At 36.3% G+C, this 22,248-nt stretch overlaps 1 protein-coding gene across 6 annotated transcripts in view; it reads right to left on the reverse strand.

Annotated features, from left to right (window-relative positions):
* Hmcn1 (hemicentin 1) overlaps window positions 1–22,248 on the reverse strand; it is a 381,331-nt gene that overhangs the window by 94,561 nt on the left and 264,522 nt on the right. For all 6 annotated transcript variants that reach the window (XM_048809830.1, XM_048809832.1, XM_048809831.1 and 3 more), the window contains 11 exons: window positions 20,931–21,212; window positions 20,088–20,255; window positions 15,923–16,036; window positions 15,280–15,366; window positions 13,356–13,547; window positions 10,488–10,661; window positions 8,452–8,565; window positions 7,468–7,613; window positions 4,009–4,159; window positions 2,523–2,717; window positions 1,017–1,130 (listed from right to left, as the gene is read on the reverse strand). In XM_048809830.1, the coding sequence (XP_048665787.1) occupies window positions 1,017–1,130; window positions 2,523–2,717; window positions 4,009–4,159; window positions 7,468–7,613; window positions 8,452–8,565; window positions 10,488–10,661; window positions 13,356–13,547; window positions 15,280–15,366; window positions 15,923–16,036; window positions 20,088–20,255; window positions 20,931–21,212 (1,737 nt within the window). The remainder of the gene's footprint in view (window positions 1–1,016; window positions 1,131–2,522; window positions 2,718–4,008; window positions 4,160–7,467; window positions 7,614–8,451; window positions 8,566–10,487; window positions 10,662–13,355; window positions 13,548–15,279; window positions 15,367–15,922; window positions 16,037–20,087; window positions 20,256–20,930; window positions 21,213–22,248) is intronic.

The raw sequence follows: 22,248 nt of genomic DNA on the forward strand, positions 1-22,248 counted from the left end.
TTGGGCCCCAACCAGACCTCCTCAATAGGCATCTCTAAGAATTCTTTTTTAGTAAGCTCTCCAAGGTGATCCTTAAGCACTCTAGAGTTGAGAAGTTTTGTTCTAGATTTCCGAACATATTCATTCTCATTTAAAAAAGAATAACATAGAATTATATGCCAGTATGAAAAATCATATTACTCAGAGAATTTTTCAAAAATTGAAATGTTAATTGAACTAGGAATATATGTGTCAGTTGCTTTTATAAACATAAATATTTATTTTCAAAGCGAATAATCATTCTTTTGTTTTAAAAGTTTAGTCCTTTTTTTGTTTCACTCTCTTAAAATATACTATCTTGGTTAGCCGTCAGTGAAGATGGCCATGTTTAATGTACATGCAGCCTTGTGGTATTTGGGTCTCCAACAATTAAACTGAAATTCTGTAAATAAAGTAATCAGTGCCACAAAGCACATAACAATCTTAACATTATGTTGCATGAATACGTCCACACTGATGGTTATTATTTTTACTGATGCTGGCTCTACTGTTTCCTCAGTGCCTAGCATAGTGCCTGCCACATGGAGACCAGCAGGCATTTCATGTCAAATCAATTTTGAATTTTAGTGGTTTCTCTCTTCTATCCTTTTCAGGCTTTCTTTATAAACTGCTCTTTGCACTGAAAACAAAGTCAAAAAAAAAAAAAAAAAAGAAGAAGAAAAGAAAGGTCAAATCTTGATCTTTTTAAAACCACAGAAGCCAGACATGACAGCTCTGCTCTGAGATTCATGAGTGAATAATTTCTCTCTCTCTCTCCCTTTCTCTTTGTTTAAGCCATTTTGTTATTTGATATCCCAGGAGGACTGACTAATGTACTCTCAATTTGTGTAGAAGACAATTCATTCCTTGGACGAGCTCTCAGTTTCTGATTATCTTATAGTCTCCAGAGTGCTTAGGGTAACATCTTGCAAACATTAGTTCCTGAAAAACTGTTTTGAGTGAAAGAATTCATAAGAAACAAAAGAAAACAAACTCACAGAGTACACGGACGTCATACTGCAGGGAATCTTCTCCAGCTTCATTCATAGCCACGCATGTGTACCTCCCAGCATCTTCGACTTTAGCCCGGGGAATCTGCAACACTCGCCCTCCTAAAAACACCATAGTATGTTCTACTGTTCTAAATCTCGGGGTGAACACAGCTCATAGAGATATGATTAATTTTTCACACCTAATGACCTCCTTGCATTTTCTTTTAATGTTCCTACTTCAACTAATCATCCACTTGTAATTTCAGATACCAACCATCTTCTTAACAAATACTACATTATCAAAAGTGATACAATATTGAAATATGAATCAGATCTCCTGACAAATAAACAGCAACCTTGTACTTTTATAAAATATGAATATTTTAAATTTTGCTTATGGCTTCCTACAAGTATTCATTTGAGAAAGTAATATTTGGGGATGTGAAAGTATAAAGTGAACTATTATTACATATGATTATGTGCAATATTATGAATACAATATTGAAAGAATAGCTAGCTGTGTGTGTATTTAGACTTATCATGTTGAGAATTTACACTAGGATAAAAGTTGCAATAATTATATAAAAACTTTCACCTATGCCCACTAGTTATTTATACTCTGCTTTATTTTTTGTTGTATACATTTTATCTTTTTCTAAACCATTTGAGAGTAAGCTGGAGGCATCATAATCTGTATCTCACAATAAGGGTAGTTCCTTACATAACACTAGCACAATAATCAAAAGTAGTAAGATTAAAATGAATACAAAACTACTCTCGAATTCATATTCTATATTCAAATTTCATTAGTATTGCAATATTTGCAATAAATTTACAGCCATTTTTTTTCCGCAGACCCACTTGCAACTTAGGATCCCATGTTATGTATAGTTGTCATACCTATTTAGTCTACTTTCATTTTAAAAAAATTTTCAAGATATTCTTTTACTTAACTGAGGTCAAATTCACACATATTTATTTAGTGCACTGATCTTAAGTGTATGATGTGATGAGTTCTGACATGTCCTGATATTTTGAAAAGCCTTCAAAATATTATTCCACAACACTCTTAACATCTTTTCCATCAACAAACCATGTAATGACTAAAATATTTGAAATTATCTTAACCATTTATTTATGATAAATGCATTTAATAAATTGAATAGTAACTATTTGCAAATATGCACTAGATTTAGATTAGTAGTATACAGAAACCAAACATTATCTCAATGTACTAATAGAGAAAAGGAGGCATGAAGAAGCTGAAGGACTTTTGTAAGTTGGTAGAATGATCCTGTAGTAGATTGAAAAATTTACAAAAGTGTTCTATGCTATTGTCAAATTCTCAGGCTAGACTGTCCTAGATTGAAGTATATGCATACCAGTGGCACTCAAGGGACTGTCAGTTAAATTACATGAACAGAGAGTCTAATTCATTTATTTAGTAAAAGAGAAGAGACATATTTGGCATGGACTTATACCTTTACTTTGTTCATAGAAATCTTTACCTACCTGGTAAAATCAATACTCTATCACCTGAGGTCAGAGGACGGCCGTCTTTGTACCAGGTCAGTGTAGGAGGAGGAGCAGCATTTGTCTCACAGTAGAGGGAAATGGGATTATTGATGATCACATCTTTGGCTTCACCATTCCTGCCGGTATCTAGCATGTTTCCAATTTCCCAGAGTTTCTGAAAACTTGGAGGAACTATGGAGGGAATGAATTAAGTTTTGGTTATGTGTGAACTGTCACTTGTCAATTCATTAAGCAAAGATTTCGACCGTATTTTGACGAGAGTGATTTGTAAATGTCATAAGTTAGGCAACATAAAAATATTTTCAAGTACTTGGGCACCTACCAATGCACTTAGCCACACAAAGAAGTGGAGAAATTCAGAGTTGGTTCACATATGAAAGAACAAGAAATATGAGGCTCAGAAGGCTACTCTAGTGCTCTGCTCTCCCTATAAAGAGCTCTGGCACTTGTACAACAAAGGGACCCATTCTTATGAGTAGAAGGGCTAAGGAATACGATCATAGCAGGATGTTTTCATGCTTTTCTGGAAATAAGTTTGAACTTTCTTGAAGGCAATTTGCCTGTACATAAAAAGCATTAAAAAAGTATATAACATCTAATCTAAAATTTCCACTTTTAGAAGCTTGTGAAAAATCAAAAATGTGCAAATGTTGTATGGATACTGATATTCAATGTAGTGTTATTTGTGATTACTGAAAACATGGAAATAACCCAGATGTTCAACAATGGGAATCTGGTTAAATAAATATTTGGATGATAAACTGATGAAAACGGGCAGAGTTCTTCAAAATCATGTTCCAGGCTAGAGTGTAGCTCGGTAGTAGAGGGCTTGTTTAGCATGCATAAGTTCCTAAGTTCCATTCCCAGCACAGAAAACAAAACAAACCCATATAGAGTAGTAATTTCCAGAATGTCAATATCAACCACAATCAGAGCAGGCATCATTTCTCAATCATTTTAATGACAGCTTACAAATGAGTGAATACTCATTTGGTATTCACTGCAATTCTACAAGGCATACATTTTAGAAGTGAGAAATGGGGGCCTAAAATATTTAGGTAACTTGTCCACTTAGCTGTAATTACCATGTAATTCAAAGTCTAACTAGTGTGAATTTTGCTCTTTATTGCTTTTCTATCTTTCATGTAAATGCCATTTTAAAAATGTCATGATAAAATGTTAGAGAAATGTTAATGTAATAGAGAGGTCTGTATTATGTGATCCAAATCTGTAAATGAAGTATACATTTAAACAAATAGCAGAAGAAAGACATAAAAATAACAGAAGTCATTCTGAAAGATGGCATTATGTCCTTCTCCCTTAACTTCAAAATTTCAATAATGATTTTATGTTACTATCAACAGAAATAAAACTATTTAAAATAAACCAAGCCAAATCTCTATTGCATTGTTTTGACAGATAATGTAAATTAAGCTTTATACAATAAACATATTAGTGTTACCTTGAATATTCACATCAAAATCCAACTCGTCTTCACCTGCTAGGTTAGATGCTACGCAAGTGTATCTTCCAGTGTCTGATATTTGAGCTTCCTTTATTTGAAGCGTGTGTCCATTTGTAGCAATATTAATATGATCATCTGATTTCAGCGGCTGTGATCCAATTATAATAATGTTAACATTAGGTACTCTCATAAATCCTCTAAGACACCATGCAGTTCATCACTTAATAATCTCAGTTTCAAGTTCTTACTCTTTGACTACCACCACCTAACTTTAACTCACTTCTGGAAGTATCTCAGCTCCAATAATTTTTGACCCCCTAGGAGAACCTTGCAATCTTTCACTGCTGCTCATCCTAAATCTGCACTCTCCTCTTAGCCAGAAAAAGTCTACCACGATAATCACTCTTTGTATAACCCTTCAACTCTCTTGTCCCTTCTCCCTTTGTTTCGCTCTACTGGAAAAACTGACTCTGATGAAGACTAGTCTCTGTCCATTCTGGGACTCCCCTGGTCTCCTCAAAGGACATTCCTCCACTGTCTGTGTCCTCTCTCACTTGCATCATCATCGATTTATTCATTCCTCTGAAGAGTTTCAATATTGAAAAAAATTCTCTTTCGCTGCAACCTACTCCTACATTTTCAATGGCCCTTTATAGTCAACTAATTTTAAAATGTTTTCCTCACTTGCTGGCTCCAGTTTCTTTCATCTTTTCTTGAATCTGATCCAATCAAATTTCTGTCATCTCTACTTGACCAAAAAGACTTGCCAAGGTCACCTGTGACGTCCACATTGTTAGATTTATTGGCCAATTCAAAGTCTTTATTTAACCTGCTCAACAGTATTTGACATAGCTTAACCCATCTTCATTTTGAAATACTTTCTCCCTCTCATCTTTTGAGACGCAACACTTCCTACTCCTCAGCCTCCAAACATCCGAGTAGTCCAGAGCTAAATCTTTGCATTTCTTCTCCTTCTCTCCATTCTCACCCTCCTAATGATGTCATTCAAAATCCTGGACTCATATCTTTCCTTCACACTCCACATCCTGCTACCTCTGTGGCCCAAGCACCACCTATCTTCTGGACCACTGTAATACCTTCAGAGCTGGACTGTCTATCCTGCAACTATAGATACCAATGCAACCTTTTTGAAACCTTAAGTCTGCCATGGCATGTATCATCATATCAGTCATTCTGTGTTCACTCTTTCCCCTTAGGCATTCTCACAGGACATGGGCACACTGGCACAGGAAGCAGGAGACCTGGCACCTCGCTGTTCTTTGGATCACATCTTCTGTGTTTGGTTACTGCACTGCAGTCCAAATGTCTCAGGGCCTTTGTTCTGGCTACACACTCTACTTTGGAATATTTCTTCTCTGAAATCTTATGTCTGCTCCCTTCATTGTCTTTGGGTATTTGCTTAAAGGCCACCTTATCACAGAGGCCTTTTCTATTTAAATAAAGGATCACACTTTCCACACTTGGTATCTTCTCCTTGACTGAGTGTTCTCCATGACACCTACCCTAGCTGACATATTCTGTGTTTTACTGGTTTGTTTCGTTTTTGCCTCCTCAAACATATATAGAGATTTTTTATTTATTTATTTATTTTAAAGCAGTATCCCCTGCACCTAAAACCATGTCTGAAAAAAAACATACCTGCTTAATAAACAATTTGGGATGCAATGAATCATTATTAACCTTATAACACATAAAAAGCATAGTTTAAATTTTCTATGTTAAAATAAAAACTTCAGAGCCTGCATAAATAAAAGTCAAAGATTCTTTCAGAATTTATTGTGGTTACTACTGCAAATGCAAATATTTCATTTTTTTTTTTCCTTTCAAAAACAATGCTTCAGCTGGGCACAGTGGTGCACACCTCCAATCCTAGTGGCTTGGGAGGCTGAGGCAGGAGGATCTCAAGTTCAAAGCCAGCCTCAGCAAAAATCAACATGCAAAGCAACTCAGTGAGACCTTGTCTCTAAATAAAATACAAAATAGGGCTGGGGATGTGGCTCAGTGGTCAAGTGCCCCTGAATTTAATCCCTGGTACCCCAAAACAAACCAACAACAACAACAACAACAAAAACAATGCTTCACAAGCAGCATTGCTTGTCTGAAGAAAGAAATAACAAAATAAAGGATATAGAAAATAAAGTAGAAACAGTACTTCTTATTCATATTGTAGGGAACAAATCCCAAGTCATGAAAACTTTAGCAGTTTAAACCATCATAATTTGATCAATTCCAGAGTCAGAATTTGAAATTGTAATTTAACTATTTATAATGAAGTTAAAAAAAACTTTATTTCTACTATAATTCTAGTCTTTATCCCATTTTTCTGTGTGTGTATGTGTGTTTGTGTATGAGCGTACAGGTGTGGGAACTAAAAGGGATGAGAAAGCTTAATAAATAATTTAAAAATCCTAACACCACTTTGAAGGAGAGAGGAATTGTTTCCAAGTAAACTTATATAGAATTGGTATTATACCATGGAGTATGTTTGTAGTCAGAAAAGAAACTATAAACAGAACATGGTGGGAGTTCTATAGTTTTCCTTTTGCAATGGCTTCCAGATGAAACTTGCTTATATGAGATGATTTTTCCCCCCTGGCTGCCAGTAAAATTCATCTGGGATCTGAGAAAATAAAGCTTAATCTTTCCTGCATCTTAAATCATGACTATGACCTGAAGTACAAGTGGAATTTAACTGATCATTTGGTTAATTATGTGTAAAACAGAATAAACAGCAGGTTAGCTATTTCACATCTGTATTAAGAATTGTTAACAGCAGCTAAACGTCTATTTTGGCCCAAGAACGCCAGCACATGTCTTTATAACATGCATGGATGAATGTAAATAGGGTGTGTGGCCTGAGAGTGAGAGCACAGAACTGAATGATCTGCTTTTTATTTAATCTTTCTCATTGCCCTCAGGTAACTGTATTGGGTCCGTCCTCAGTTCTTTTAGCCTACTTTTTCTTTATGTTGGAATATTAAAAATGTCACCTTTCATAAGAGAGCTAAAGATGTTTAGAGAAAGTTCTGAATACATTTTGTATTCCTGTTACACCCATTATTCCAACCTTAATTAGCACCACATATGCATTTTTTCCCTAGAAAGTTTACTTTGTGAAGCCACAGAACAGAGACACTTTCCTGAACTTCTCCTGTGTGGGGCTGGGGGACAGGTTTTCAGTCAACTGAAATGTACACAAAACAATCCTGCAAGCTTTCCAGTGAGGGTATAATACCAACACTGTTGAGCATGGTTCAGGGAATTTTGTTCATTTTTTTTTTTTTTTTAGTTTTTGGCAGTTTTAGATTTTGGGAGAATGGGGTTTTCTAGTTTTAAGGTCACAATGATTCTCTGAGTTGCTTACTCCAACCCCTTTTAAATTGACTTATTTACTCTTTAAGAAATCATCAGCAAATAAAAATAGTTGTGACTGGCCTGTCCGTCCTTGTACCAGCTGAGGGAGGCGGAGGGGATGGCATATGCTTCGCATTCCAAGGTCAGGGTGTTGTTTACTTTGATCTTTACTTCCTTAGGGGAAAGACCTGGTCCCAAAAGGTCCCCTTTATTGATTATGGGAGGAACTGCATGAAATGAATATGAAAGAATTAAACGTTGGTACTTTTATAAATACACGGAATACCAAGAAATCAGGATGAGGCTCACTACCAAGAAACCAAGAGAATGACAAAGGCATTTCCTATGCTGCCCTCTCACTCAGGACCTGTATTATCATCCTATCAAACGGTAGTAGCTTTCAGATACCAAATGCCAAGGAAAGTATCCTTCTCCCTTTGTTATAAAACTGCCAAGGAGGCTAATGTCCTTTACAGAACAGTTAGTTTCATTGGATCCAGGTCCATACACTCTGTCCAAGCACGACCCATAAAATGCATTTTATTGTTCATTTAGGGTACCGAGTCAAAGAACAAATGACCATCAGAAAAATACTTTCTTTGTAAAAACAGGAAGAAAATCCTGAAATGTGGATCCTATTAATGGCAGTATTAGCTTTCCCTTGTGTTTATAGGTCAATGTACATTGCAATAGGCCCAAATCACTGATGATATCATCTTGGGCTATGAATTAAGTCATGTGTGCTTAAATAAAAGCTTTGCACATGGAATTACTATAACTCAGCCCAGAGAGTAGGTCAGAAGGAAAAACAGAGAAATTTAAGGAAGTGTTACAGACAAGGTATTCAACAAGAAGGTAGTGAGCTAATTGAGGGGGCTCTTCACATCTTTAAGCAATTGAGGTCATGGGCACAATGCTTAGTTCAACTTCCATCCTTAATGAAGCAAGCTGGATAAACAAGAGTCATTAGTGATCAGTATAAATAATTATGAACCCATAATGAAAAACAGGATTGAGAAAGTTAGAAAAGTTAGAAAGATATCAATCTGTTCTTTTGGAACTTACTGTAGACCTTCACTTCATAGTGCTTTATCATTTCCCCGGCCTCATTAGTGGCCACGCAAGAGTATCTTCCAGCATTTTCCTCCTGTGCATTGAGGATCTGCAGAGTTCTACCTCCTAAAAAAAAAAAAAAACAAAAAAAACAAAAAAACAAAACATGAAATGTTAAAGAATTCCTGACATCACAGTGGCAAAGTATGCAGGATTTTAGGATTTTAGTTCTTATTGTTGACACATTTCTTCCTAAACAAGCCAGTTGTCTGGTAGACATTTAAGAACAAACTGCAATGCAGATGGGCACTGAATGGTGGGTAAGGACAGTCACCAAGTTCCCTAGTGGTCCTCTGTAGTGGTGACTCTCATGCCCCTTCTGACACTCCCATTCCTCTGGACATCACTCAAGCTAAATCCTTATTTCACTCTCCTCAAAAAATAGGTTTCTGCCTTGATCTTCTTTCTCTCATTTACCTGGCCTCTTCTTAGAGACAAATGGTGCTAAAGTACAATTTTTATTATGGCCCCTTCCTCCCTAAAAATCTTCAATGGTTTTCAACTATGTAAAGGATCAAGTCAAACTTTCGATTCCAGGCATTCAGAACATGGCTCCCACCTTCCTCCCTGACCTTACTGCTGCCCTTCTCTCCCAGCACAAGTACATGCAACGTCTCCCTTCAAGTAAAGGGTGAGAAGGCTGCTTACTGCTTGCAGATGGCCAAACTGGTCTTGTTTTCCACCTTTCTCACACTAGTCATCCAGATGGATCTGAAACTCCCAACTCCCTGCCAATTAAGTAAATTCTAGAACTTTCTCTGAAGTTGGGTTCATGTTCTGACTAAGCAATAAATTTTTTATAACCACTTCGGCCCACGGTAACCATTTCTTCTTTTGAATTCTTACAAAACTTCACTATCCCATTTTTCATACCCCTTTCTATTCATAGCCCATGATTAATAATAGATTCATATCATTTGTTAGTTTTTCACACTTATTATTTATTTTCTACATAAAACTGTAAATTTCTTAAAGCCAGTGCTTCTACTTTTATTTCTTTTAAAAAAATTTAGAATTTGTTTTAATTAGTATATATGATGATAGAATGCATTTATGCACTTTGATATACATAGATGAAATATAATTTCTCATTTTTCTGAGTGTACAGGTTGCAGAATCCTATTGATCATGTAGTCACATACATACATACAATAATAATGTCTGTTTCATTCTACTATCTTTCTTATCCCTGCATCCCCTCCCTTCCTCTCCCATCACTTCCCTCTACCTAATCTAAGGTAACACTATTCTTCCCTAGTGCCCCCCCCCCCAATCTTATTGTGAATTAGCATCCACATATTAGAGAAAACATTTGGCCTTTAGTTTTATGGGATTGGCTTATTTCACTTAGCATGATATTCTCCAACTTCAACCATTTACTGGCAAATGCCATAATGTTAGTCTTCTTTAAAGCTTAGTACTATTCCATTGAATATATATATCACATTTTCTTTATTCATTCATCTATTGAGGGACCCCTAGGTTGGTTCCATAGTCTAGCTATTGTGAATTGATCTGCTATAAACATTGATGTGGCTGAGTCACTATAGTATGCTGATTTTACGTCCTTAAGTTCTTGTTAATTATTTCTATTTTTTGTGTGTGTGTGTGTTGTACATATTTTCAGGAATTAAACATGAATAATTAAACTCTTGCAATCTAAATATAAACTCTGCTTGAAGATTCAATTCAATAAAGAAATGAAATGAATTTCTACCCTTTCTGGCATCCCATATTACAATACAGCTTAGCAACTAATTATGTTATGTCATTTATCTTTTTTTGGTAGTTTTCTGATATTTCAGACAGTAATTTTCAGTACTTTAGATTATAAAATACATTATAATCTAAGAAAAAAATTAGAAATTAAAATATCAATACAACATAGCACAACCAACAACACAGGCACTTTAATAAAAATTGACAATTCTCCTTTTCTACAGTAGATGACACAAATGCACCTTGAGCATCTGAGGTTAATTAATTACCTGGAAGAATACGAATATTTCGGCTGGATTCTAAAGGAGCTCTGTCCTTGAACCAGGTGATGGTAGCTGGAGGATATGAATATGCTTCACAGACCAGGGACGTGGGGCTGTTGAGGATGACAATGACGTCTTCAGGGCTGCCATTGCTATCTACTCCAGCAATTGTAGGAGACACTGAAAAAGATTAAAAATTTGATTAAAGAAAGGTATTTGGAAACTTCTCTATTTTGTATTTCTAATTTGCCATTGCACTTATTTATGGAATGCTGTTTTGCAACAGTTAGAAATATAATTACTGTTCTTGTTTGATGCAAAAAAGCAGCAAGATGCCACAAAAAGCTCACAGGGTAAAGGAGGAGATGACACAAAGAAAAAGACCACATAACATAAAGCACTCAGGATGATGAGGGGAATGTTGGTGCCAGGCAAGTGGGGGTCCAGGCTGAGGGGTGTGGTGTGCACTCTGATCAGAGGAGGCCTCCTGGAGGAGGAGTTTTAAAGTGAGTCTTAAAGAGTAGTGGTAGTGGGCTGGGGTTGTGGCTCAGCGGTAGAGTGTTCACCTCACCCGTGCGGGACCCTGGGTTCGATCCTCAGCACCACATAAAAATAAATAAATGAGATAAAGGTATTGTGTCCAACTACAACTAAAAAATAAATATGAAGAATAAAAAGAGTAGTGGTAGTTAGCCGGTGACAGAAGGGACACAAGTAAAAAGAAGGAGCATACTGGGGCAGAGTAGCAGTAAACAATGTGGACAAGCAGGGGAGTGTATGGAAGGCAGGATAACAGAGACAGATGCCTTTGCTTCATCAGATGAAGAGAGGCAAGAGGGTGACTTAGAGCTCTGAAAGAGGGTGTAAAGAGTTGGGACTGACTAGAGCAAGAGCAGGACATTAATTGGCAGGACTTGATGATAGAATCTGGAGACTCATTAAAAATTGAAGCCAAGGACAACTTTCAATTTCTTGCTTAGGAAGCTAGTTGAAATGCAGCAAAAGAACTTAAGAAAAACACTGAACAATCTGCTCCCATAAGAGGGCAAGATGATTTTTTTTTTCTGATTCGGAATACCTTGAATTTTAAGTGCCTATATTCCAGGTAGAAATTCCAATAAGCAATTCTATACCAGAGTCTGAAACTTGTGAGAAAAATCTAGGTTGTAGATATGGAATTGAAAAGTGACCAGTCTACAGGAGATAACAATTAAATATCAGGGAATTAATTTAATTACTTGAAGAGACTATGTAGATTAAAAACAGTTATGAAGCAAGGACAGATTTCTAGGGGTCCCAATGTAGAAGCGACAGATCAAGGGAGAGGGAGGCTGGGAGAGAACACTGCTATGGAAAAAGGGATCAATCGTGAACAAACGTCAAGTTGAAGACTGAGAAGTATTTCTTGGACTCAGTAATGGGGTATATCTTGCTGGAGCAGTGCCAGAAGTGGAGTAGTCAGAAGCCTATTTTTAGTGGGACAGACAGCACACACGAGTGGTTAAAATAGGAAATGGAAGAAAGAGTAGAAGGTAAAGCTGCACATTCAGACAGAAAGTGGGAATGAGCAACTTACCAAAGAAGGTGGAAAAACAAAGGATCGATAGCTAAGTGCACACAGTAAATGTGAACAAGAAGGATAACTCCTCTTTTGGAAAAAGAAAGACCAAAGGCACTGGGTTTATCGCTCTGTGGGTTGCAACCATACACACTCGAGTAGTCATACTCACTAAGTGGATGGAAGAAGACTCTGATTCCCATAATTCAGGCTTCACTGAATGAGGGAGAAGGACCAGGAAATGAGTTAGAAATCAGAGAAGAGTTGGGTTTGTGGAAAGGTGGTGTAAGGAGATGGCAAGACTTTGGATACCTAGAATAAGCATTCTTCACGGAGATGGGCTCAGATGAGCTCATGTCTCTGGGAAGAATCAAATTTCAACTTTAGTCAGCAGCTGGAAAGAGTTTTAAATCAGGTGCTTAGGGAGGACAGTGGACAAGATTTGGAGATGGGTCATGACTGGGATGTGAATCGACAGAGGGATGAATAAGGCACAGAACTTAAAAATTCTAAGAAAGATGATGAGCTATAGGAGAGGAGGCAATACAAGGCTGGGCATTTGCCTTTTACGTACTGACTGGATACGCAGAAAATGCAGGTCTATTAGGAGATAACTTGCTTAGAAATCTTGATTGATATTTATCTCTGTATTTTGGTATATGATATTATAGAAGGTTGTATTCTATATGAAAGGTTCCTATGTATGGAATGTATATATACTTCCAAAATAGTGTAGATATTAACTACAAAAACAAATAACTACAAAATTTTGTATATTCATATATTAGTAGAAAGTTTTTGATGATAGTAGTCAAATATAATATATTTAGGTGGTGCATTTTAGATTTCAAAAAAATGAGCAGAAAATAAGAATCTACTTATATGTCTTTCCTGAGACATAAGCAAAATATCCATGCTTCAGGAACCAAAATGTACCAATATATAGTTATTTCATCCCATATAGGCCACAAAGACCATCATGTGGAGAATTTCCAACAATGGCAGAATCCCAACAAAGAAAGGACAGAGTTTTGGAGGTTGAGACAGATTCATTGCTTAGCTGCTTTTGTTTGACAAGCATAACTTTATTCTTTACCACTATCTATCTTGTTCATAATTACCCCTTGCACACAGTAGGCATACTGTTCTGATGAAAGAATTTATGAATTAAGGAAAAACAGTAGATGTGCATGATCATTGGTGCTCTTTACACAATGGAATTCTATAATGTAAATGGTAAGTAAGCAGTGGGAGAAGAGATTTCAGCCCTTAGTTACATCTGATTCTTCAAGATCGGAGGCAAAGATTATACTTACCGAACACATTAAGACTAAAAGTTTTGCTCTTGTCACCAGCTGTACTGGAAGCCAAACATGTGTATCTTCCAGTGTGTGATACCTGGGCATTAGTAATTTGCAGAAAACGGCCACCAGACATAATGTGATGGGCCTCATCCTCTTGGAGAAGCTGTCCGTCTTTGTGCCATGTGACCTCTGGCACTGGATTTCCTGAAAGAAAGAGCCAGTTCTGAGACTTGTCTAATCACATACCTACAAATGATGACAGGTCTTTCCACTCATTGGCTTTCTTATATATTCCACTTCTAAAACAATGCAGGAACCATTCATTCTAAAGTAAATTTGCAAATCAACCTTTTTGACTTTTTTTTTTGTGATGCTGCGGATCAAATTCAGGGCCTTGTGCCTGGGAGGCAAGCACTATACATCCTGAGCTATATCCCCAGCCCTGCACACCAATCTTTTAAATGATATAATTAAATAAAATAAGTAATAAAATATTATATAATTAATTAAAAATGATGATGCTCTGACTACAACTATACACAGATTTGAAATCATTTTCATATGTAGGTTAGTTTTCATCTATAAGTGAAATGATTCTGAATTGATATTTGTATTTAAACTAATATGCTTTAGTTCTTATATTTTCACAGAAGCTACAGTTTAGAAAGAATGGATCATGCATTTTTATTAAAATATTACTCATGAATACTTTATATAAATTAAAAATATTTCATATTTTGAGCAAAAGCAGTGGAAAAATAAAATCAGAAGTATTTCAACTTGTTTTGAGTTATATGAGGATTCTTAGAGATACATATTAATTCTTCCTTTAATGTTTGCAGAGCATAAAGGAAATAAAAAAATATTTTATTACATCAGCTCCTTGAGCCTATCTCCATGAAGAAATATTGAGTTTAAAATTGTTCAATTTTTGTTTCTGAAAATTTAAAACCATAAAAGTTAATTATGTACGAAAGATGATGAGAAAGATATATTGAAGCTGGAAACCTTGAGCAGAGAATGCTGTAAAATGTGGGCAACTGTTCTCTATGCAACAGTTGTTAATTAACACAATGTTTCTAGGAAAAAATAACAGGTTGGGTAATAACAGTGTATGTCACATTCTTTATATCTGCCTTTCTTAAAATAGATAAATTTCTTTGCTTACTTGAATTTATTACTCATACCAACCATATAAACAAAGAGATAAGAAACTCATTAACACTTCCTCAAAACATTGCCTTTCCATAAAATGTTATGGGCTATTCTCATTATTCCCTTAAAACTGCAAGGCTATCTACAATAAAAAAGATGGGCTTAAAAAAGTCTTCTTAGAGATTGTTTTTTGTTTTGTTTTTTATTATATGCAACAAGTCAACTGGATGGTAAAGATAGTCCAGTTGGTTTTCTAATTATTTTATTTTATTTTTCTAGTCTCTATTCTGGTAATATGTGAACATGTTAACAAAATGTGACAGCTTTGTTCTTGGTTAATCCCCACCTTCAAATAAAGCAATCCTTCCACCAAAATCCACGCCCATTTCTTTGAAATGGAATTTAGAAAACAGGAAAAATAAAGGAAGGCAAAAATGTAGGGAAAGAAATAAAATCAGAGAAGGTAGGTAGAAAACACCTACATATAAGTAGAAATAGAATGATGTTAATAATAAAGAATAATTTATTGAATGAAAAGAAAAGACAAGGGCCCACCTTTCCTCCTTCTTTTCTTCTTCTTTTTTTCTTTCAAGAATTTCTACCCAATTTGAGAGGTTTCCAGTTTCCTCCTTCATTTCTACTTGTTATCTTAAACTAGAATTCAATTTCAAACATCTATTACAGTAGCTAGTTTTTTTCTCTGCTAATTCAGGTTAAATGGTGAGGCAGTGAGGATTGGCCAATTGGGAGAATGCTTAAGTCCGACAGCTGAACCCCTTACCTGTCACTTCACAAGTCAGTGTGACACTCTGCTTCTCTTTGACTTTCACATCTTCCAATGTATTTTCACCTACAATATGAGGTGGTTCTAAAAAATTGACAGAGAAAGAAATAGGTTACAACTCTTACAGGAGATCTGTTCTTTTATAGATATTTGTGTTTACTAAGCTGTAAACTCCAAAACTAATCTCCAATTTCTCATCCAATATTTCATTACAATTTCAAAATACTGTTTTGATCAATTTTAGTTTCAATATGTATCATTAAGTTTATGTCATGAAAGCAATTATACTGAATTTTACTGCAATGTAAACAATAAAACTTGGATAAAAAATTGTCAACGCATAAAGACATAGATTTTTCCTGCTATAATTCTAATAATCACTCACATTAAACAAGCCACTCTATGTCTCAGAATGTGGTGGAACTATTGTGAATGGACAAGACATGGACATTTAGCCATTTTCGTCAGACTCCTGGTCTCCAAACAATCCTAACATTGGATTCTTGCCAAAAACCACAGTCCAGGGGTCAAGGGACACATAGGTTTGAGAACAAGCTGTAAATAAATTTTAACTCTGCTTCTAAAATGTAATTAAGTCAATTAGTTTTTTTTTTCTAGATACTGAAAATTTCACAAGTACCTAATATTTGAAGTACAAAGATTTTTCTTTCTTCACCAGCTGCATTCCTTACAACACAAGTATACTGGCCAGCATCTTCTAGTCTGGTCTGCATCAACCGTAGCATCCTGCCTCCTGGAGGAACAAACCACCAGATGACATAGCTGCAAATATAATGCCAGGTGACCACAAGCCAGAAAGGGCATTTAACAGAGAAAGTGATGTTTGAATATATTCTTAAAAGGAAAAGTGATTTTAACAGGTGACTTGAGAGATGCCTTTGTAAGTGGAGCGTGAGTGAGGATGTAAAGGAGGTGATACTGGTATTGGAAGCAGAACAGGTGGAGAAAATGGTAACATGAGGATTAGATAGAATTTGGCCAGATTCTGTAGGCCCTTGAATGCTATGCTAAGGAATTTAGACTTTGTTGTGCTCAGTAAAGGGTATGGAAGTACATACCACAAAACAAGGTCGTGATTTGATTTGTGCTTTCAAAAAAACAGCCAGGACAGAATATTTAGGAAGAGTCTCAGTTTGCTGTAGAACACATAAAATGGGAATTTCAGAAAGAGGACTAGTTCAGCTACCCAGATTTGGGTGATAACAATATATAGCACGAGTGAGGCACTGGGTTCGATCCTCAGCACCACATTAAAAAAAAAAATAAAGGTATTGCATCCAGCTACAACTTAAAACATAAAAAAAACAATATACGAGGGACAGGTAAAACCATGAAGATAGACTATCAGCTTTCAATTGAGTTTCATGGAAATCTAGAATTATTTATTTCCAAGTGTCACCTCACACACTGCTACAATGCTGCTTCAGTTTTTATACTGTGAACTTCTATGTAGCCTTTTGTTCACAGAAATATTCTTCATCCAAGAAATGCATGAAGACTGAGAGTAAGAGTCTCATATGCTGAAGGGTATAGTCTGGCTGGAAATCCCACTTAAGGACAAAGGTGGAGGAGCCAATGAAGGAGATGAAACACATTGAGAGTAGAGTCCTGCAAAGCATGGGAAGAAAGTCCAAGAGAAAACAGTAAGCTGTTTCTTAGATCTTGTAATAATTTCCTAGCTAGTATATTACTTTCTGCTTAGTTCCCTGAATTGGGATGAAAAAATTATAATGGTTAAATAAAAAATGTTCATGTAAATATTCACCTGGCTCTGGTTCAGCAGTTTGCATCTGCTTTTCAGTTTATAGAAACACAACTCGCTGATGTTGAGCTTTTCCAATGAGCCATTTTCCCACCCTCAACCCTAAGTAGGGTAGCAGTACTCTGTTTATAGAAAGCCGATTATCTGAATTCAGTCTTGAATTTCTTTTTCTTTCTTTCTTTCTTCTTCTCTCTCTCTTTTGTTGTGGTACTAGAGATTGAACCCAGGAGGGCTTAACCACTGAGTCACATCCACAGTGCTTTTCATATTTATTCTGAGACAGGGTCTCCCTAAAGTTGCTTAGGGCCTCACTAAGTTGTCTTTGAACTTGTGATCCTCCTGCCTCAGCCTCCCGAGTTGCTGGGATTACAGGTGAGTGCCACTGCACCTGGCCTAAATTTCTCATAGAAATCATGTAAACATGTTTTTTTTTTTAAAATAAAAACATATCAATGAAGAAAGGATTCACATCCTCACTGTTACTTTAGATTAGTGAGGCCATATCTTGGCTCCAGTTGAGAGATATTGAAGCAATACAATTTTTATGAGTCATTGCTGACTCTATAAACCTCAACTTCACAAGTCTTATGACCTTTCTTTTTTCTTTGTTTTGTGGACCTCTCAATCCAGTGAAAACCAAAAATAAGCCTGACAGTAAGTTGTAATTATATGAAGATGTTTCTTGCACCTATTAAATTTTTATAGAAGCTATCTGCAGATAACTTGATAACAATGATAGGGCCTTCCCCAAGGACTGCTTTTAGAAAAGCTGGACTTAGAGATTTAGGACTGATTTTAATGAAATAAAAGTGTACAGCAGACTGGGACCAAGCAAGTCACATGTCACTCATCTGATTCTCATTCATCAATTGCACAAGACGCACATTCAGATTGTAAAACTGAATGACTCTTTTGGCAGCATCACAAGGTGAAATACTTTTATGTGTTTGCTCAGGGCTCTCCAGCTGCTAGTCAAGCAAAACAAAACAAAATACAGCCCAAACACCACTCCTGTTAATTTATAATGAGTCAGAGGACATAACTTTATGTTGCCATTTTTATTTGGAGGAGCTCTGATGCAGTTATCCTATTTAATATGTTTCTACTTTCTCAGCAATTAAAACATTTTTTTAAAAAAAAATATGAGGATGATTTTAAGATACAGAGACAACATGTTCCGAATTTTGGTAACCCAATTTTAGTAAAATCTTTGCCATTGCTATGTGCTTCCCAAGGTCAGCAGAGACTGGGAGTCCTATGAAATGGAAGCATCATAGTAAGATTACAGGAAGTTTCTCAGGACAGGGAGACTACAGACCTTTTACCAGGCTGTCCTTGGCAATAACAATCAAAAGGCACTGGACTCAAACCACAGAAACAAGCACTGTGTTAGCTGCTTTATATACACCAACTCACTTCATCTTTATTAAAAAAAAACCTAAGATATAAGTACTATTAATATTTACACTTTACAAGTGATGAAACTAAAGTTAACAAAGTTAAGTAAGTTGCCAGAGATCATAAACAGAGTAAGTATTACGGGCAAAAAAAAAATGTGGTTAACAACAATGAACATTCCTCACCAAGTTCCTATCATTTACAGACAGATGAGGAAGAAAGAGAGGGGCCTTACGCTATCCAGACCTAATTCTAACACTAGGAACAATGTCTTCTATCGTGAAAATTTGAACTTCATTTGAATAGTTAGGGCAGGGAGCTTACTACCACTGGGGATAGCTCATCTTGACTTTAAACCAGCTAAATATTATTTTTTAGATTGTTTATAGTCAGACTTAAATCTGTTTCTAGGATCTTCCAGACCTTGACATTACTTTTAACCTCTGGAACTAGACAGACCCACATACTCCCCTTTACATCTTGGCTTTTCAAATATTTAAGTTGGATTTTTCACTGGGGTATCAAATACACCAGATGGTTTATTTTTCTAGGATTGATAAAATGAGACATAGTAATCATTTTGTAATCAATTACCATCATGGTTACCCTTCTAAAATATTGTCAGTAGATCCTTCTCCTGGTCTTTTTGATAAGCTCTGCTCAGTCTACAGAAAAATTATTCTTACATTGCTTATTAAGGAAAAAAACCAATATATTAAAGTGGCAAAATTTGCACTTATTTTCTTGGTAACCATATTACACTGTTAATTCATACTGAATAACTAAGACAATTTGAATATCTTTTACTCTTAAGGATTCTAAAGCTAACTATGCACTAACAAAAAATAATTCTAAAGCTGTATCTCACCATAATTTTCACTACTGTTTTTGAATGTCAGGGCAGGAGTTTATTTAACCTTCATCTTGTTGGGTTTAAATAAAATGTTCCAGCATGAGGTGTGTCTGAATTTGGATGCCTCCATTCAACATATTAGGAATTTTTCTACGTGTCTAAGCTTTTTATGAAACACAAACTTGGAAGAATTATCTTCTTTGTCTGCATCCAAGCCATTATAAAAAAGGTCAATTGTAGATTCTGTGGCTTGCCTCAAGAAACCTTGCTCCAAGCTTAGATTGATCCATAGAGGATAAGCCTTGCAGGCTTTCCTGAATAATTATATGCAGAATAAGTCAAAATAATAATAAAGTCTTAGCTCACAGAAAACTCTCCCATCCTAGAAATACAAACATCATTCAGATAGCCACACAGAAGTTGCAACTTGGTTCCAGGGATATATTATATAACATGAGTCACCGGAGTCACTGAATTTGACTTTGCCACTTTCTATATTTGCTGGTAATCATTCATTACAGCATGGATGCTTTGATATCCCTGTGGTTTGAGTACTAAGAAAAATTTTAAATGGCTCTGATACAGCCTCCTATGTCCTTTTAACTATTCTTCTTAATATGATTAGGAGATATTGTAAGAAGCAGCTAGATTAAAAAGAAAAATAATGTAAAAAGAAAAAGAAAATAACAGAAACACTGAAAAGGAAACCTAGGGAGAAACTGCAGCCAGATGAAGCTAAACAGATGATCAGGCCACCGGAATTTCTACTACCTGAGAGAATCCTCACGGAACTGCCGAGGCTGACGGGCCACCCGTCTTTAAGCCAAGTTATTGAAGGCAGCGGAATTCCTGAAGCCTCACATGTCAGGGACACGGAGTTCTTTTCTACCACACTGATATTTTCAGGTGTCCCATGGTTTCCTATGATGCTTGGAGGAACTGAAAGGCAAAGAAAAAAAAATTAATTTAACAAAAAAGATTTATTTAAGATTAACTCATTTCTCTTTTACATTCTGATTCCTTTGGCTGCAAAGTACAAGATATTAATACTGAGCCTTGAGCATGTCTCAAGTTATAAGACTTGTGTCTATGAAATTTACCACTATTTCTATAGATTAAAAAAAAATAAGCTTCAAATTATACGTATCCAAATGGTTGTCACTGAGCTTGTACATGTTTGGTCTATTCCTACTGAAACTAATGGCTCATTAACTAGTATCTTAAAATTGACATCCACACCACTCATGCCCAACTGGTTATGAATCAGTATGCTCCAAGGAACCTGTGTTTATATGCCTCATTGAGACAGCCCATGTGGAAAGCACAATTAAGGGATCTTACTTGGGATGGCACTGAACCAAAAGCACTTGTAGAAGATAATTTTCCACTTTACGATGTGCTTTCCTAAAAGAATTACCCAATATGTAGTTATTTCAGCAGAGTAAGTAACACGAGATCAGGCATAGAAAACATGGTAAGACTGATCTCAGGAAGTGGGATGCATGTAGAAAAGGAGAGACTGTAAGACTTTCAACACACAAACCCTGGTCTCCCACCCAGGAGGCTGGATCACACCAGCCAGGGAATAGACCTGTTGAACCACTTTCTACTTACCATGAACACTTAAGTCATATTTTCTGTCAGTCATTCCTGCTATATTCACACCAACACACACGTAACGGCCCGTGTCAGATACATGAGCATTCTTCAGCTGAAGGATGCGACCTCCTTGCAATATTTCTACTCCCCTTCCCTTGGCCAAGGGGCGGCCATCCTTCATCCAGGCCACAGTTGGCTGAGGAACACCCTGCACTTCACACTCCAAGGAAACACTCTTCCCTCGAGACACAATCACTTCGGTAGGGTGGCTACCACTGTCAGTTATGGTTGGTCGAACTGGAGGAAAAAGAGACAAAACAAGATAGGAAATGTTTGGCTCAGGTCTTATATAGGGAATTTTCATCAACCAAAGTTAAATACACTTTTTACATCAAGATATTAACTATCAAAAAAAAAAGGCTCAGGATTAACAGACATGGCACTATTATATTGAGAGGCAGAATTCTTCTGTAATGTTCACAAGGTATCTAAAGTAAGAAAAGAGTGCTGTTTGGTAACTTCCTGTCATTAAGGAAATTCTACAAATATTTGAACTTATTACTGGAGCTCTACTGTGGTCTTCCTGGTACTAATTTTTAAGTTGATATGGCAGTCTAGGATTCGACCCAATGTCTGTTACCAACTCCTTTCTTCCATTCGAAAAGCTGAGACTGTCACTCTTCCAAAACTGATGTGGCTACATGAGTTAATTCAGGTCTATAATATCCAGATGGAGGTCTGCTAGGGGCCTGGGGGAGTCTTTGCTACCCTGATCTAAGAAAGATACCACTCCTTTTCCTTTTGCCTTCGATGTGGGCTTGATACTACAGCCACAGAAACCATCGTAAAACCACAAAGGAAGGACCAGGAGGATCCTGCTGACTACCTTCAGTGACTAACGGCCAACCTTAGACTTCTCACTATGTGAGAAAGTAAACCTCCACTTGTCCGAACCACTGATAGCCAGTTATTCCGTTGCTTTACATCTAAATTACCCCAATTGATACTGATTCTAAGAACAAAAATTAGACCAACTCTCATACATAAGTACACGGAAAGAAAAGTGGGCCAGTGTCTGTAATCCTATGTCCTAGTGACAGTTGTTCCACACATAACCCATGTGACCTTGGTCAGTCTCAGAAGTCTCTGGGTTTAAATCTCCACATACACAAAATGAAAGCAAGAGTTATGTCTTATATCACAGCTCAGGTAGAGATTAAATGAGATGATGTAAATATTTTAAAGAATTCCAAAATCACATCTCATTCTTTAAAATACAATACTTGCATGTACTGTAAATATACCCAAGAGCATAATTCCCACTCTTGCCCCT

This window comes from Marmota marmota, unplaced genomic scaffold, assembly GCF_001458135.2.
Source record: "Marmota marmota marmota unplaced genomic scaffold, marMar, whole genome shotgun sequence".
NCBI lineage: Eukaryota > Metazoa > Chordata > Mammalia > Rodentia > Sciuridae > Marmota > Marmota marmota.